General features: G+C 48.5%; 1 protein-coding gene across 1 annotated transcript in view; it reads right to left on the reverse strand.

Moving 5' to 3' along the window:
* The window catches only part of LOC140716062 (ubiquitin-like modifier-activating enzyme 1), a 60,624-nt gene that overhangs the window by 40,112 nt on the left and 4,248 nt on the right, over positions 1-16,264 (reverse strand). Inside the window, 3 exon segments of the mRNA XM_073028748.1 lie at positions 570-738; positions 2,053-2,111; positions 4,321-4,443. Of these exon segments, the coding sequence (XP_072884849.1) occupies positions 570-738; positions 2,053-2,111; positions 4,321-4,443 (351 nt within the window).

Here is a 16,264-nt window from a genome sequence, read left to right on the forward strand (position 1 = left end):
CCATTTCGAGAAGGAGCGAGGGCTGGCTATGGGCAGGGAGGGCGAGAGGTGATAACGCCACTCCAGAGCCTACCGTTTAAATCAACAAAACTACCCGTTGCTTCAAAGTGCCCTGTCTACTGGAGGCCCTCAGGTTGAGTGGCACTGCAGGATAGAAAGAATCTCTTGTTGATTCCTGAATGCAAGTCGGACATTTTCCCTCCTGTTCAACCTGCTATTCCCCCCCCCCCCCCCGCCCCCAGCAGACTGCCTCTGCTCAGATTCTAGTGCCTGCAGTAATTGCGAGTCTACTGGTCATTTTCAAGGCCAGCTGGCAGAGTCTTGCTGTGCACCCCATCCCACCCACTCTCTCCTGGACGGAGAAGTTCGTTAGCTGTTTGTGAACTACTCACTGCCGATCCCCTCACTGGTCCCTCGCAGTTTCTTGTGAGCCTCCATAGCAGGTTCTGCTACAAGCAGTCAAGATGCTCTCCATTGTACATTTGTCTTTGATAACATTGTCTTTGATAACAAACGTTCCCTGCACTTGCTCAGTAGGGGAGGCGGGCAGGGGAGGAGACACAGCTCACCTGGGAGGAGAGGTCTACCCACTGCGCCACACCCTGGTCGTGGATGGTCACGGTCTTCACCCCGCCCAGGATCACGTTCTTGGCGATCTCCAGGCCCAGACCCCGCATGCCTGAGATGAGGATGTTGGCGTTCTGCATCCGCTTCATGGCCTCATGGCCGAGGACGTACCTGCAAAGCCAGTGCAAGCGTTAGGTTTCTCACACCCTGAGGGGGCAGGGGGGAGGCAAGAGGGGCAGGAGCTGTTTAAAGATCTGCTGGACACACAGATGATCTTCTCTGAAGGTAGGCCAAACTCAGTGAAGGAACAGGGAAAGAGAGGGGAGGACAATACGAATGGCCATTGAAGCCTCCGTGAAGACTGGCCAGATCCATGGAAGAGCCTGGGGAAAAGCAGGGAGGTTAAAGCTCACACAACCCATCATCCCTTTCAGAGAAAAAGACTTTGACGCCTACAAGCAGTCCCAGGGCTGGAAACTGAGGAACATTAAGGTCTACTCTCCCTGGGATAGGAGGGCATTCAAGTAGGGGGAATCCCCGGGAAACTGTGAAACAGTCACACAGCGGTACAGCCACTAGCTACCTGGGTTCAACCTTCACTGAACCTATCGAAAGACCTAGATAGAGTTTACATGGCAAGGATGTTTCCTATAGTGGGGGAGCCTAGGACCAGAGAGCACAGCCTCAGAATAGAAGGACGTCCCTTTAGAACAGAGATGAGGAGGAATTTCTTTAGCCAGAGTGTGGTGAATCTATGAAATTCATTGCCAACTAATTTGGAATATTTAAAGTGGAGGTTGATAGGTTCTTGATTGGCAAGGGGTGGGGGTGTCAAAGGTTACAGGGAGAAAAGGGTTGACAGGAGGATTTTATTTGTTTATCGAGATATGCTGCGGTATAAATCAGCCATGATGGAATGGCGGAGCAGACTCAATGGTTTCTGTGCTCCACTGCTAGGAAGACTTAAATTAGCAATATAACAGCTAAGGAATGTTTACATCGTAAGATATAGGGACAGAATTAGGCCATTAAGTTCATCCAGTCTCCTCTGAGAGAATCACACAGAAGTGGGCCTGGTGAAGATACTGAAGGGCATAGATGTTGTAACAAGAGGAACAAGTCGGGCTGCGCAGTCTTGAAGGGCAACATCACCTGAACAGCTGAATGAAATGGTGGGTAGGGGCCCTTCCCTAAAGCAGGCAATCAAGGACCCCAAAGAGCAGGCAACAAGCCGAGTAGTAGCACCGCAGCAGGCCCAGAACACATCAGTGACGACTGGGACGTTGGAGGGGAAGGTAGCAATGTTAGAGAGTGATCCGATCAATACATCAGCAATGCTTTTGGACCTAAAAGTATTTACACAGTAGGCAAATAATGGGTTTGCACGGCACAGTTAAAGAGCTCCTCGCATCCACCCACATGACACACATCACACCCCACATGCCTCCCCCCAACACCCCAAACATTCCCAGAGGCCTCACTTACAGTTGTCTGGAGTACAGTCCCTCGTCAATTTCCACATCACTTCCATTCTTCGCCATACCCTGCAATTAACAAGGTCAGTATCAGCATTGGAGACGCCTCAGGGCAAGCAGTAAAGCTCCCTCCGCACCATCCGTCACACACTCCTGGGGTCAGACACAGAGTGAACTTCCCTCCACACAATCCCATCACAACCTCCCGGGGTCAGACACAGAGTGAAACTCCCTCCACACCGTCCCATCACACACTCCTGGGGTCAGACACAGAGTGAAGCTCCCTCTACACTCCCAGGGTCAGACACAGAGTGAAACTCCCTCCACACCGTCCCATCACACACTCCCGGGGTCAGAGACAGAGTGAAGCTCCTTCTACACTCCCATCACACTCTTGAGGTCAGACACCCTCTATACTGTCCCATTCCGTACAGCTGAGATCAGACAGTCAAGCTCCCTCCACACTGTCATATCACACACTCCCAGGGTCAGGCAGACAAAGGTTTCTGATACACACTTGCTAGGAGTGCAAAGTCCCAGATGTTAAAGTGGATTGCCAGTAACAGAAAGTACCGTCACTCAATCTCCAAAATACACCCCAGGCAACAGCGATCCTCCAAAAGCAAACACTCCATTCTGCTAACTGCCCTCTCTCCACCCCCCCCCACTCCATCCTCCTGCCCGTGGCAACCCTCCTCAAAGCTACAATGCACTCCTGACTGACTGGACCTCAAGGACTTCTCTGCTAAGCGACAGAGACATCCCTCCCCACCCCTTTATCCCAAAGATCAGACAACCCAGACGCTGAAGCACTGGTCAAGGAAAGTGGTCGACCTACAACACTGCAAGGTGAGGAACCTCGGTCGCTACAATTCACTTCCTGCTGGCTGAGTAATGCATAATTTAGTGGCTGTAATGGTGAATGACTCATAATCCCAAATTGAGTCACTTATACCAAATAAGGGCAAAGATCAAATAACCGGCTGGCTCCCAGGATTACTTCCTCTCCCTGCCTCCAAAAGGTGCCGAGTCACTCTGTGAGCAACAATTCAGCGCCCAAGGCCCACCTCGAGTTTATAAACAGGAGGAAATAATCACCTGCGCACCGAGAGGTGACCCGTGTCTAGGGGGAATACAGCGTTGTGCTCAAGAAGATTTAGGGGAAATTCTAATCGCAATGTAAAGGGTGCCGAGATGGATGGTTGAAGGGGCGGGGACTGACATTGAATGGTTTGCACAAAGAGCTGGTGTGGATTCAGATGGCCTCATTCAATAGTGCACTTGTCTGCAGTCTCTGGAAAGGCCCGGCTTTCCAGATCCTGGTTTTTGATCCTGACTTCTGGCACGGTCTGCCCAAATGGAGTTTGCACCTGCTCCCTGTGTGGGATCCCAGGTACCCCAGTTTCCTTCTGCAACCCTACCACATGGGGGAGGGTGGGGGTGGGTCAGCCGCTGTAAATCACAACATCCCCATCCAGGGTGTGTGACAAGGAGAATCAGAGAGTGGATGGGGAATGGGGCCACCCTGGATTTAATGGGCCAAATGGCCTCCAATATCAGAGAAAACTGAATAAATGATGGCCTGTAATGTTGTAAAGAACTTGAGAATGTGGGAGAAGTGACTGAATATTTATTGTTGCTGGAAAGGGGAACATCTTTGGACTTTTGTACTGGAGAGTGGGATACTCAGCCCACTGAGTGTATACTATCCCATTACCCTCTTTTTTCCCTGCTCCCTGCACAATCCCATCAACTGTTCCCAGTCAGCTGCACACCAGGGGGGGAGGGTGGGGACGGAGGGGTGGAATTCAGAGGCCACCCAAACCACTGGCACACCCTTGGAATGAGTCACAACTGCCATTCAGGCCAATGGGCTACCTCCATGTGCAGACAGCACCAGAGTTTGAAATAGAACCCGTCTCGTGATAGCAGCGTTGGCAATAAATGTTGCTGTGCTGCCTCGGATGGGCTTCAGTTAACGAATAGGTTCAATGTGAGATGTGTATTTGGACCCAGTCTCTACCATCCGCCACCCTGTATAGTGTACATAAAGGCACTGTCCTTGTACAAGTGTAGTAGCGAGCTCATGGCCCTCCTCTTCACATATTGGTTACCCGCTGCCCTCTCCATCAAGGAGTCCAAGCCCACATACCACCTGGACACCCCCATTTTCCCCCACCCAACTTTCACTCCCAAGCTAGAGGCTACCAGAATCCAAACTCAGCAAACTGAGGATGCCACTAGCCTTCAACCTCTCGTGCATCCGGGAAGCACTCACGTTGGCAGGAGTTGCTGGGGATTCACTCCGTAAAGAGTTGATGGAGGAGCAGTTGGAAGCAGTCTTTGGTTCTGCGGCAGACACGGACACACGGCGCTTCTTGGAAAGCGGAGAACTGGACATCTGTGCGGGAAACAGACAAGGGAGAAGGAAGTCAGATGCGTGTGGGCAGATGGCTGGAGTTAGTGGACATGGCACAGCCCACTAGCTTCAAATCAGCACCACAGCTCGGACCCTGTTAGTACAATTAACAAACATGTTACAGTTACCTCTCCACTGAATGAGGCTCTACAATCAAACAATAATTCACTCCAAACTCCCTCGAACGCAGCCCACCCCCAGCACAGCTTTAACAGTGTTGCGCTAACCACTCGGGGCTGCGTTTGGAGTTCAACCCCGGCATCCTCTAAGGCAGGGATCCCCAACCCTTCTTAAGCCATGGACTAATAAAATCAAGGGGTCCGTAAACCCCAGGTTGGGAACCCCCTGCTCCAAGGAGTCATTCCTGTGGAATGCTTGGGTTTCCTCTGGGTGCTCCGGTTTCCTCCCACATCCAAAGACACAATGCTCAGTAGGCATTGATACTGGTTATTCTGTTCTTGTAATCGCCCCGTAATTAGGCTAGGGTCAAATCATGGGAGGGTTGATGGGCAATGGAAAAGGCTGCTCCACACTGTACCTCTAAATAAAATACCCGAGAATGCAGGAAAATATGCAGAAAACGGAGAGCATGCGGACTATAAATGGTGTGACCCCCCCTCCCCCGGAGAGATGTAGAACCTAGGGATGGAGTGGTGAAAGTACACCATTCCCCAAAGTGGCAACACCAGTATTCCGGGAGAAGTCATATGACTTTTAATCTATTCAATACAAGTATACTGATTTACTTAGTTATTATAATTTTATTGCTTTTTTCCCCTCTTCTATATTAGGTATTGCACTGAACTGCTGCTGCTAAGTTGACAAATTTCACGTCACATGCCGGTGATAATAAACCTGATTTTGATTTCAGCTTGCCTGAGTGTAAGAGATCGAATGCATTGGCACAAGATGCTGACCATGCCGCACTCTGAATACTGCGTGCAAGTTCAGTCACTATATGAGTGAAGTATCTCAGTTTAAGTTAGAGAGGGTGCAGAAAAGGTCTGAATAAGCTGCGTCCGTTTTCTCTGGAACAAGTGAACCTGATAAGGGTTTCCTAAATTATGAGGTACTTATCATTAAACTGGCTTCCAGGGTGAAGATACGTCTCCACTAAGGGAGGTGTAACATGGAAACATAGAAAACCTACAGCACAACACAGGCCCTTCAACCCACAAAGTTATGCCGAACATGTCCCCACCTCCGAAATTACTCAGCTTACCCATACCCCTCTTTTTCTAAGCTCCATGTACCTATCCAAAAGTCTCTTAAAAGACCCTATTGTATCCGCCTCCACCATCATTGCCGGCAGCCCATTCTATGCACTCATCACTCTGAGTAAAAAACTTACTCCTGACATCTCCTCTGTACCTACTTCCCAAGCACCTTAAACCTGTGTCCTCTTGTGGCAACCTGGGAAAAAGCCTCTGACTATCCACACGATGATCAATGCCTCTCATCATCTTATACACCTCTATCCGGTCACCGCACATCCTCCGTTGCTCCAAGGAGAAAAGGTCGAGTTCACTCAACCTATTCCCATAAGGTTTGCTCTCCAATCCAGGCAACATCCTTGTAAATCTCCTCTGCACCCTTTCTATGGCTTCCACATCCTTCCTGTAGTGAGGCGACCAGAACTGAGCACAGTACTCCAAGTGGGGTCTGACCAAGGTCCGATATAGCTGCAATATATCCTCTCGGCTCCTAAATTCAATTCCACGGTTGATGAAGGCCAATACACCATACGCCTTCTTAACCACAGAGTCAACCTGCACAGCTGCTTTGAGCGTCCTATGGACTCAGACCCCAAGATCTCTCTGATCCTCCACAATGCCAAGAGTCTTACCATTAATACTATATTTTGTCATCATATTTGACCTATCAAAGTGAACCGATCACACTTATCTGAGTTGAACTCCGTCTGCCACTTCTCAGCTGTAACCTCAGACAGGAGGAGTATAGGAAACTGATACAGGACTTTGTGATATGGTGCAACTCAAACTACCTGCGTCTCAATATCACCAAGACCAAGGAGATGGTGGTGGACTTTAGGAGATCTAGGCCTCATATGGAGCCAGTGATCATTAATGGAGAATGTGTGGAGCAGGTTAAGACCTACAAGTATCTGGGAGTACAGTTAGACGAGAAGCTAGACTGGACTGCCAACACAGATGCCTTGTGCAGGAAGGCACAGAGTCGACTGTACTTCCTAAGAAGGTTGGCGTCATTCAATGTCTGTAGTGAGATGCAATGTCTGTAGTGAGATGCTGAAGATGTTCTATAGGTCAGTTGTGGAGAGCGCCCTCTTCTTTGTGGTGGCGTGTTGGGGAGGAAGCATTAAGAAGAGGGACGCCTCATGTCTTAATAAGCTGGTAAGGAAGGCGGGCTCTGTCGTGGGCAAAGTACTGGAGAGTTTAACATCGGTAGCTGAGCGAAGGGCGCTGAGTAGGCTACGGTCAATTATGGATAACTCTGAACATCCTCTACATAGCACCATCCAGAGACAGAGAAGCAGTTTCAGCAACAGGTTGCTATCGATGCAATGCTCCTCAGACAGGATGAAGAGGTCAATACTCCCCAATGCCATTAGGCTTTACAATTCTACCGCCAGGACTTAAGAACTTTTTAAAAGCTATTATTAATGCTTTTTGAGATAGTGATTTAGATGCATATCATATTTTTTTTAACTGAGTTAAGTATTGTATGTAATCAGTTTTGCTACAACAAGTGTATGGGACATTGGAAAAAAGTTGAATTTCCCCATGGGGATGAATAAAGTATCTATCTATCTATCTATCCACAACACCTCCAACCTTTGTGTCATCAGCAAACTTACTAACCTATCCCATCCAGGTCACTTATAAACATCACGAAGGGTAAGAGGCACTCCACTGGTGACCAACGCCATACAGAATACGACCCATCTACAACCACTCTTTGCCTTCTGTGGGCAAGCCAGTTCTGGAGCCACAAAGCAATTTCCCCTTGGATCCCATGCCTCCTTACCGGAGCAATGGGTCATAGCCAATCAATAAGCTTAAACACCTTAGCCTCAGTACCTCCTTGTGCAACTGGACCTTCAATTTCATCACTTGTAGACCCCAGTCGGCAACATCTTCTCCCCAATCTCCAGATGCACCACAAGGCTGTGAGGCTAAGCACAGCTCCAACATCATATTTACGTTTGCCGAAGACACCAGTGTTCTTGGCCAGATCTGAAACTGTGATGAAGCAGCATATTGGAGGTAGACTGAAAATCTGGCTGAACAACCACCTCTTACTCAATGTTGGCAAGACCACGGAGCTGATTATTGACTTCAGAAGGAAACTAGAGGTGCATGAGTCAATATGAGAGCACAAATAAGAGAAAATCTGCAGATACAATTCCGAGTGACACACACAAAATGCCATTGGAACTCAGCAGGCCAGGCAGCATCTATGGAAAAAATATCAACGTTTTGGGCCAAACACCCTTGGCAGGACTGGAGTAAAAGCCCAGTAAATTTAAAAGGTGAGGGATTAAGTAAAAGAGCTGAGAAGTTGATTGGTGAAAGAGACAGAAGGCCATGGAAGAAAGAAAAAGGGGGGAGGAGCACCAGAGGGAGGCGATGGGTGGGCAAGGAGCTGAGGCGAGAGGGGGAAAAGGGAGTGGGAATAGAGAAGGGTGTGGGTTGGGGGTAATTACCAAAAGTTTGAGAAATCGATGTTCATGTCATCAGGTTGGAGGCCACCCAAACAGAATATAAGGTGTTGTTCCTCATCACAACAGTGGACATATCAGAATGGGAAGTGGAATTAAAATGGGTGACCACTAGGAGCTTGTTCTGATAGAGTGCAGATGCTCAGTGAACCAGTCTCCCAATCTACGTCAGGTCTACCAATGTACAAAAGGCCACACCAGGAACACTGAACACAGTAAATGACCCCAACAGACTCACAGGTGAAGTGTTGGCTCACCTGGAAGGACTGTTTAGGACCCTGAATGGTAGTGAGGGAGGAGGTGTAGGGGCAGGTGCAACACTTGTTCTGTTTGTAAGAATAAGTGCCAGGAGGGAGAAGGGAGTCGCGTAGGGAGCACTCCCTCCAGAAAGCAGAAATTGGTGGGGGGGGGGGGGGGGGGGGGTTAGATGTGCTTGGTGGTGGGATCCCGTTAGAGGTGGTGGAAGTCTCAGAGAAATGTGTGCTGGACGCAGAGGCTGGTAGGATAGAAGGTGAGGACAAGAGGAACCCTATCCCAGGTAGAATGGCGGGAGGATGAGGTAAAAGCAGACGTACTCGAAATGGAAGAGATGCAGTTGAAGGCAGTGTTGATGGTAGACGAAAGGAGGTCCCTTTCTTTGAACAAGAATATCTCCTTCGTTCTAGAATGAAAAACCTCATCCTGAGAACAGATGCGGCAGAGACAGAGGAATTGGGAAAAGGGGATGGCATTTTTAACAGTAAGGTGGGATGAGTAGCTGTGAGAGTCCGTTTGTTTGTAATAGACATCCGTGGATAAGTTGTCTCCAGAGATATAGACAGTGAGGTCAAGAAAGGAAAGTGTCAGAGATGGACCAGGTGAATTTGAGGGCAAGGTGGAAGTTGGAGGCAAAGTTGATGAAGTCGACGAGTTCTGCGCAGGTGCATGAAGTGAAACCAATGCAGTCGACGAGGTGTAGGAAAAGTGCGGAACGTTCACCAGTGTAGGCTTGGAACAGACCATTCCACGTAGCTGACATACAGGCAGGCATAGCTGGGACCCATTTTGTTTGAAGTAAATGGGAGGAGCCAAATGAGAAATTACTGAGAGCGAGGAGAGTGGTGGTGGAGGGTAACTGGTTGGGTCTGGTGTCCAGGAATAAAAATGGAGAGCCTGAGGCCTTCTAGATGGGGGATGGAGGTGTCTAGGGACTGAGCATCCATAGTAAAAATAAAATGATGTGGGCTAGGAACTTGAAAAGCTTGTGTGAGATGTCGCGGATGTAGGTTGGAAGGGACTGAACCGGGGGGGGGTAAGACAGTCAAGGTATGCTGATACGAATTCAGTGGGGCATGAACAAGCTGAAACAATGGGTCTGCCTGGACAAGCGATTTGTGGATCTTGGGTAGGAGGTAGAAACAGAAGGTGCAGGGTGTGGGAACTGTGGTTGGTGGCAGTGGATGGGTGATCCTCAGTGCTAATAAGGTCGGTGATGGTGTGGGAGACAATGGCCTGGTGTTCCTTAGTTGGATCCTGTTCAGAGGTGTCTGAGAGTTTAGCAAGGTAGAGGTCAGTACACCGGACTACTGCAGCCCCTCCCTTACCTGTGGGTTTGATGGCGAGGTTAGGACTAGTGCGGAGGGAATGGAGAGCAGAGCGTTCAGTTCAGGAATGAGGTTGGAATAGGAGGGGGGGGTGTTAAAGTCTAAACTTTACAGTTGGCAATGAAAAAGTCGCACCCTACGCGACTCCCTTGTCCATTCGTCCCTCCCCACTGATCTCCCTCTTGGCACTTACCCTTGCAAGTGCTACACCTGCCCCTACACCACCTCACTCTCCACATTCAGGGGCCTAAACAGTCCTCCCAGATGAGGCGACACTTCACCTGTGAGTCTGTTGGGGTCATTTACTGTGTTTGATGCTCCCGGTGTGACCTTCCGTACATCAGTGAGACCCGTCATAGATTGGAAGACCGCTTCGCCGAGCATCTACACTCCATCTGCCAGAACAAGTGAGATCTCCCAGTGGCCACTCATTTTAATTCCACTTCCCATTCCAGTTTGTCCATCCAAGGCCTCCTCTATTGGCGTGATGAGGCCACACTTAGGTTGCAGGAACAACACTTTATATTCCATTTCGGTAGCCTCCAACCTGATGACATGAATGCCGATTTCTCAGACTTCCATAATGGCCCCCCCAGACCCCCTTCTCTATTTCCCACACTCTCTCCCCCCCTTCTATCTCTTTCACTAATCAACTTCCCAGCTCTTTACTTCATCCCTCCCCCTTTAGATTTCACCTATCACCTCTCTCCCCTCCCTTTTAAAATCTACTCAGCTTTTCTTTGCCAGTCCTGTCAAAGGGTTTCAGCCCAAAATGACAACTGTACTTCTTTTTTGTCCATAGATGCTGCCTGGTCTGCTGAGTTCCTCTAACATCTTTAAATTCCTGTTATTATTTTGGAGGACCTGTCCTGGGCCCAGCATGAAGCTCAATTACAAAGGAAGCATGGCAGCTCCGCTTCTTTCTTGGGAATTTGCGAAGATTCAGCAAGACCCTGAAAAATTTGACATATCCTCTATAGATGTGTAGTGGAGTGTATATTGACTGGCTGCATCACAGACTGTTGTAGAAACACCAATGCCCTTGAATGGAAAAACCTACAAAAGGTCGTGGATACATGCCAGTACATCACAGGTAAAGCCTTCCGTACCACGAGCACATCTACATGGAGCATTGTTGCGGGAGAACAACCACCATCATCAGGGACCCCAACCTCTCTTCACAGGCATGCTGTCAGGAAGGTGGTACAGGCGTCTCAGGACTCACAGCAGCTGGTTCATAGTATTCCCACAACCAATGGACTCTTCAGCTCATGTTCTCAATACCTATTATTTGTTTGTTTAATTGCGTTTCTTTGTATTTTCAGTTTGCTCTCTGGTTGAACAGCTATTAGTGCAGTCTTTCAGAGATTCTGTTACAGCTCTGGATTTATTGTAGATGCCCACAAGAAAATGAATCTCTGGGCTGCATTCAGAACACAGGAAGAGGCCACTTGGTCCGCAACGCTGTGCCGAACCAGCTGAAAAGCAAAAAAAAATCACCCAAACACTAATCCCTCCTACCTACACCATGTTCACATCCTCCATCATCATTACATTCATGTGCTTGTTCAAACATTTCTTAAAAGCCTCTGCTTCTGCCTCTACCACCATACCAGGCAATGCATTCCACCCTCAACTGTGTGAAAAACCTACCCCATCTCACTTACAATACCCACCCTCTAGTATTTTCAACCCTGGGAAACAGATGCTCTTGTGAAATCTATTTGTGCTTCTCATAATCGGGTAAGCCTCTAGCAGATCCCCCCTCAGCCTCCGACGCTCCAGTAATAACAACCCAAGTTTATCCAACCTCTCGTGACAGCACAGGCCCTCTAAACCAGACAGCATCCTGGTAAAACCTCTGCAAAGCCTCAACATCCTTCCTATGTGAGGAGACCAGAACTGTGTGCCACACTCCAGATGTGGCCTAACCAGAGGTTTTCTTTTTAAAAAGTTGCAGCACAACCTCTTGACTTTTGAACTCAAGGTTTTGACTAATAAAAGAAAGCATTCCAAAACACTTATTAACCACGTTATCAACCTGTGTAGCCTCTTTCAAGGAGCCATGAACTTGGATCCCAAGAATCCTCTTCTCAGCAACTCTTAAGGATCTTGCCTTTAACAGTGTACTGTCTCCCTGCGTTTGCCTGACCGAGGTGCAACACCTCACATTTATCTGGGTTAAACTCCATCTGCCATTTCTCTGCCCATATCTGCAACTGATCCATATCGTGCTATATTCTTTGCCAGTGTTCTACACGATCCACAACTCCACCAGCCTTGGTTTCATCCACAAATTTACTAACCCACCCATCTATATTTCCATCATGGTCATTTATATACATCACAAACAGCAGAGGTACCAGCACAGATCCCTGCCAAATACCACTAAGTGTAGATCTCCATCTTGACTAAGTCCCTTCGATCAACTATCCTCTGTCTTCTATGTACCAGCTAGTTCGGAATCCAAACAGCCAATGCACCATGGACCCAGTGCATCTTCCAGATTGGCCTCCCATGAGGGACTGTGACTAACAGCTTACTAAAATCCATATGGTCATCCACTGCCCTACCCTCATCAATCTCTCTCATCACCTTTACAAAAAACTCAAGTTGATCTGACAAACAAAGCCATGCTGGCTCTCCCTAGTTAGGCCAAGAGATTCCAAATGCTCATATATCCTACCCCCTGGAATTCTCTCCAGCAATTTCCCTACAATGGACGTGAGACTCACCAGCCTATAGTTCCCAGGATTTGCCCGTTCCTTTTTGCTAACTACTTGCCAGTCCTCTGGGACCTCGCCTGGACACAAAGATACTATCACAAACAATAGAAAATCTGCAGATGCTGGAAATCCAGCCAACACACACAAACTGCTGGAGGAATATTTCAGCAGGCCAGACACCAGAATCTATGGAAAAGAGTACGGTTAACATTTCGGGCCTTCCAAAGATACTAGTCAAGGGCCAAACAATCCTTCCTTCCTTCCTTCAATATCCTGGGGCAAGTCCCATCAGGCCCTGGGGACATATCTACCTTAATACTCTTTAAGAAGCCCAACAATTCTTTCTCCTTGACCTCTAAACACTCTAACCTTTTTTTAATACTCTTAGCGCTGGCTTCTGGTCCTCCATATCCTTTTCCTTGGTAAATACTGAAGTACCTCACATTCTCCCTGTCCAATTAAATGCTTCCCTCTTCATCCTTGTGCTCCCACCATCTGTTTAGAAATCCTCTTGCTGTATGTACAGAATGCCCTGGGATTTACATTAATCCTACTTGCCAAGGACTCTGCATGGTCCCTCTTGGCTTTCCCAATTCCCTTTAGCTCTTTTCTAGCTTCCTTATACACTAAATTCATCACCCCTTTGAACATCCAAGGCCTCTCATCTTTCCATCCCTGTCCTTCCTTTTAACAGGAACACAACTTTCCTGTACTCTGCAATTGATCTTTAAATACCTTCCATATGTCTGATGTGAACTTTCCAGAGTAAGTGTTCCCAATTAATGCTTCTTAGCTCCTGCCTAATGCCCTCGTAATTCGTCCTACTCCAACGTAAAACTCTCCCACAAGGGCCACACCTATCCCTAACTGCTCATCCACTGAGAGGTCAGACACCTAGTCAGGCTCATGAAGCAACACTGGGTGACATACATGCACTTTGGTAAATTTACTTTTGAAATTTTACTCTATTCCTTTCCATTGACGCCACCTGACCTGCTCAATTCCTCCAGTATTGTGTTGCTCTGCAGAATCTTGTGTTTATGAATTGTATTTAACTTATTTAAGCCACGCCAGCCAGCAACCCCGATATAACCCTAGCCTAACCACAGGACAATTTACAATGACCAACCGGTGGCAGGAAACTGGAGCACCCTGAGGAAACCAGCACATTCCACGGGGAAGACATAGCAGTTACCAGGGCTGAACTCCCAACCTGAGATGTCCCGAGCCGTAATGGTGTCATACAAACTGCCGTGTTATTGTGCCGCAACTTCCTAAAGTTGAGGTCGACCCATGTCAATTCAGAACGATAAGGTACACTCAGGCTGAAACTGGATTTTGGGAAGTGGAAAAAAAGCAAGCAGAGCTTCAGGCTTCCAGTAAATGAACAGAGCAGCCAAATTAGCAATGCAGGCCAATCCCAGGTTGCAAGCTCCCATAATCTTAAATCACCAGGTCTAACTTACATTCTTTACGACGAAAGACAGAACTAACTTCTCACCTCACCATCCAACTTTTTGTGATTCTTTCTCATCAGGAACCACATGTATTTGATGCCTGGTTACCTTTATACGTTTGAAGACAGAACCCGTTTGTTACCTGAGGATGACCCCTGCTGGTCTCAGTAAAAACACCATTTGTCACATGGCAATGGCAATCTATCCAGTTGATGGCCTTGGCTCAAAGTCCCCAGGTGGCCACCCCACCCCCACAATGGCCCTGATAGTAACAGTGACACCACCCCTCCATACAAGACACGACCAGCGCTAGGACTGTTCCAGATGAGCCACTGCATTGGAAGAGTATGCCGTCAATGCCGAGACACCTGCAACGCAGGGCTCACGGAGAGGGGTCCCGCCAGCTGCTGATGGCTCTTACCGACAAGCAATGCCAGTAAACCCCACGAGTTTCCCCACAGAAGCGATACAAAGAGCTCCAATCAGAGCATCGGCAGCTGCTGTCAGCTCAGCCTGCGGGCAGGCCCCAACCACCTGCATTGCAGATCGATCCATGACACAGCAGTGCGGTCTGAGCCTCACAGCACCAGCCAGCCCACGGGGTAGAGCAAGGCAATCAATCCTGGTCGCCTGAGCTAGTATCCACTGCACACATTGCCTGCCTGTTCCCTCTGGGCTTGATTAGTCCGGCCTGACACAGAAACAGGAAACAAGCCTTCCGGGCCCACTGGGCACCAACTAGCAAGTGTCCCATTTTACACCAATCACACCACATCCTCTCCCCCCCCCCCACCCCCGCCAAACATACGCAGTAGGTCAGGGGTACCCGGCCTTTTCTATCCAACAGAGCCGTGCTGTTAACCCAAGGGTTCGTGGACCCTGGGTTGGGGACCAGCTGCATTAACAGAAATTTAAAGTGTCCAGCTCCACCAATGTGAGAGGAAACTACAGTAGCTGAGGGGGAGGGGGAGAAAATCAGTCTTAGGGAGAAGGTGCAAACTACACACACACAGCGCCGCAGGTTGGGATTCGACTCCGCAAAGGCTACTGATACCAGTGGGCAGACCCAGTTTCATCTCTGTATGAAGTCCCACTGCCCAGGATAAAGAGCAACAAGGGTACACTCCCAAATCCCCGTCTGTAAGCCAGTCCCACCGTCCCAGGGATAAAGAGCAAAAAAAGGGCCTAGCAAAAGCCTTGGCTGTAACAACCACCAAACCAGGAATAAACTCAACGGATGAACAGATGGGTTGGGGATGTAGGGGAAGCTTGCTAGGTGATAAGTGAAGGCAGGTAGGTGGGAAGGGTAAAGTGCTGGACAGGAAGGAATCTTACAGGAGAGGAGAGAAGAATGGACCATGGGAGAAAGGGAAGGAGGGGAGGGGATAGGCGGGTGAGAAGAGGTAAGAGGCCAGAATGGGGAATAGAAGAGAGGGGAGGGGACTCTGCCTAACAAATCATAAACTCAATTTTATATTAGTAGCCAGAACTGCAAGTAACTGGAAGACAGTTAAACACAAGTCCAGTGCAGAGCAGGTGGTGAGAACTAGCTCCCAACAGACACTACAATTAGGAGACAGTTAGATAAAGCTCCAGTGCAGAGCACAAGGTGAGAATCAACTCAAACTGACACTACAAACAATTAGGAGACAGTTAGATAAAGCTCCAGTGCAGAGCACGAGGTGAGAAACAGCTCCCAATTGTTTTCAGTAACAATTCCCTAGAGAAATAATGTCAAAGGCTGCTTTAGCATGTCAACCTTCTATTCAACTGCTGGAAATAGCCAGAGTTTGCTATCACCACCCTCCTTCCCACTAGCCTACCAGGCCTCCTGCCCCCACAGTATCAGAGGATGGGAACAGGAGCCCAATTATTCCATGTGACCAACTGATCCCAACAGTCTTTTACCGTACCCTTCCAACCATTCCCTATGTACTTGTTTAAATACCTTCAAAACATTGCCATTTCTACTATGTGCCATTTCATGGGCAATCAAGGTTTTCCCACCACCATGATTGTTATTAGCGCATGTTTCTACAGAAGTGGTTTCCCATTGCCTTCTGGGCAGTGCATTTATAAGATGGGTGATCCCAGCCATTATCAATACTCTTCATAGAATGACTGCCTGGCGTCAGTGGTTGCATAACCAGGACCTGTGATATGCACCAGCTGCTCATACGACCATTCACCACCTGCTCCCATGGATTCACGGGTCGGGGGTGGTGGGGGGGGGGGGGGGGGAAGATGCCCCATGTCAGGGAAAAGACTGTGGCGACCCACCAGATTTATGCTCCCTGGAGATTTTATAATTGTCTGTAAGAATACTCAGGTTCCAAA

The sequence above is a fragment of the Hemitrygon akajei genome, chromosome 24 (genome assembly GCF_048418815.1).
Source record: "Hemitrygon akajei chromosome 24, sHemAka1.3, whole genome shotgun sequence".
In the NCBI taxonomy this organism is placed as follows: domain Eukaryota; kingdom Metazoa; phylum Chordata; class Chondrichthyes; order Myliobatiformes; family Dasyatidae; genus Hemitrygon; species Hemitrygon akajei.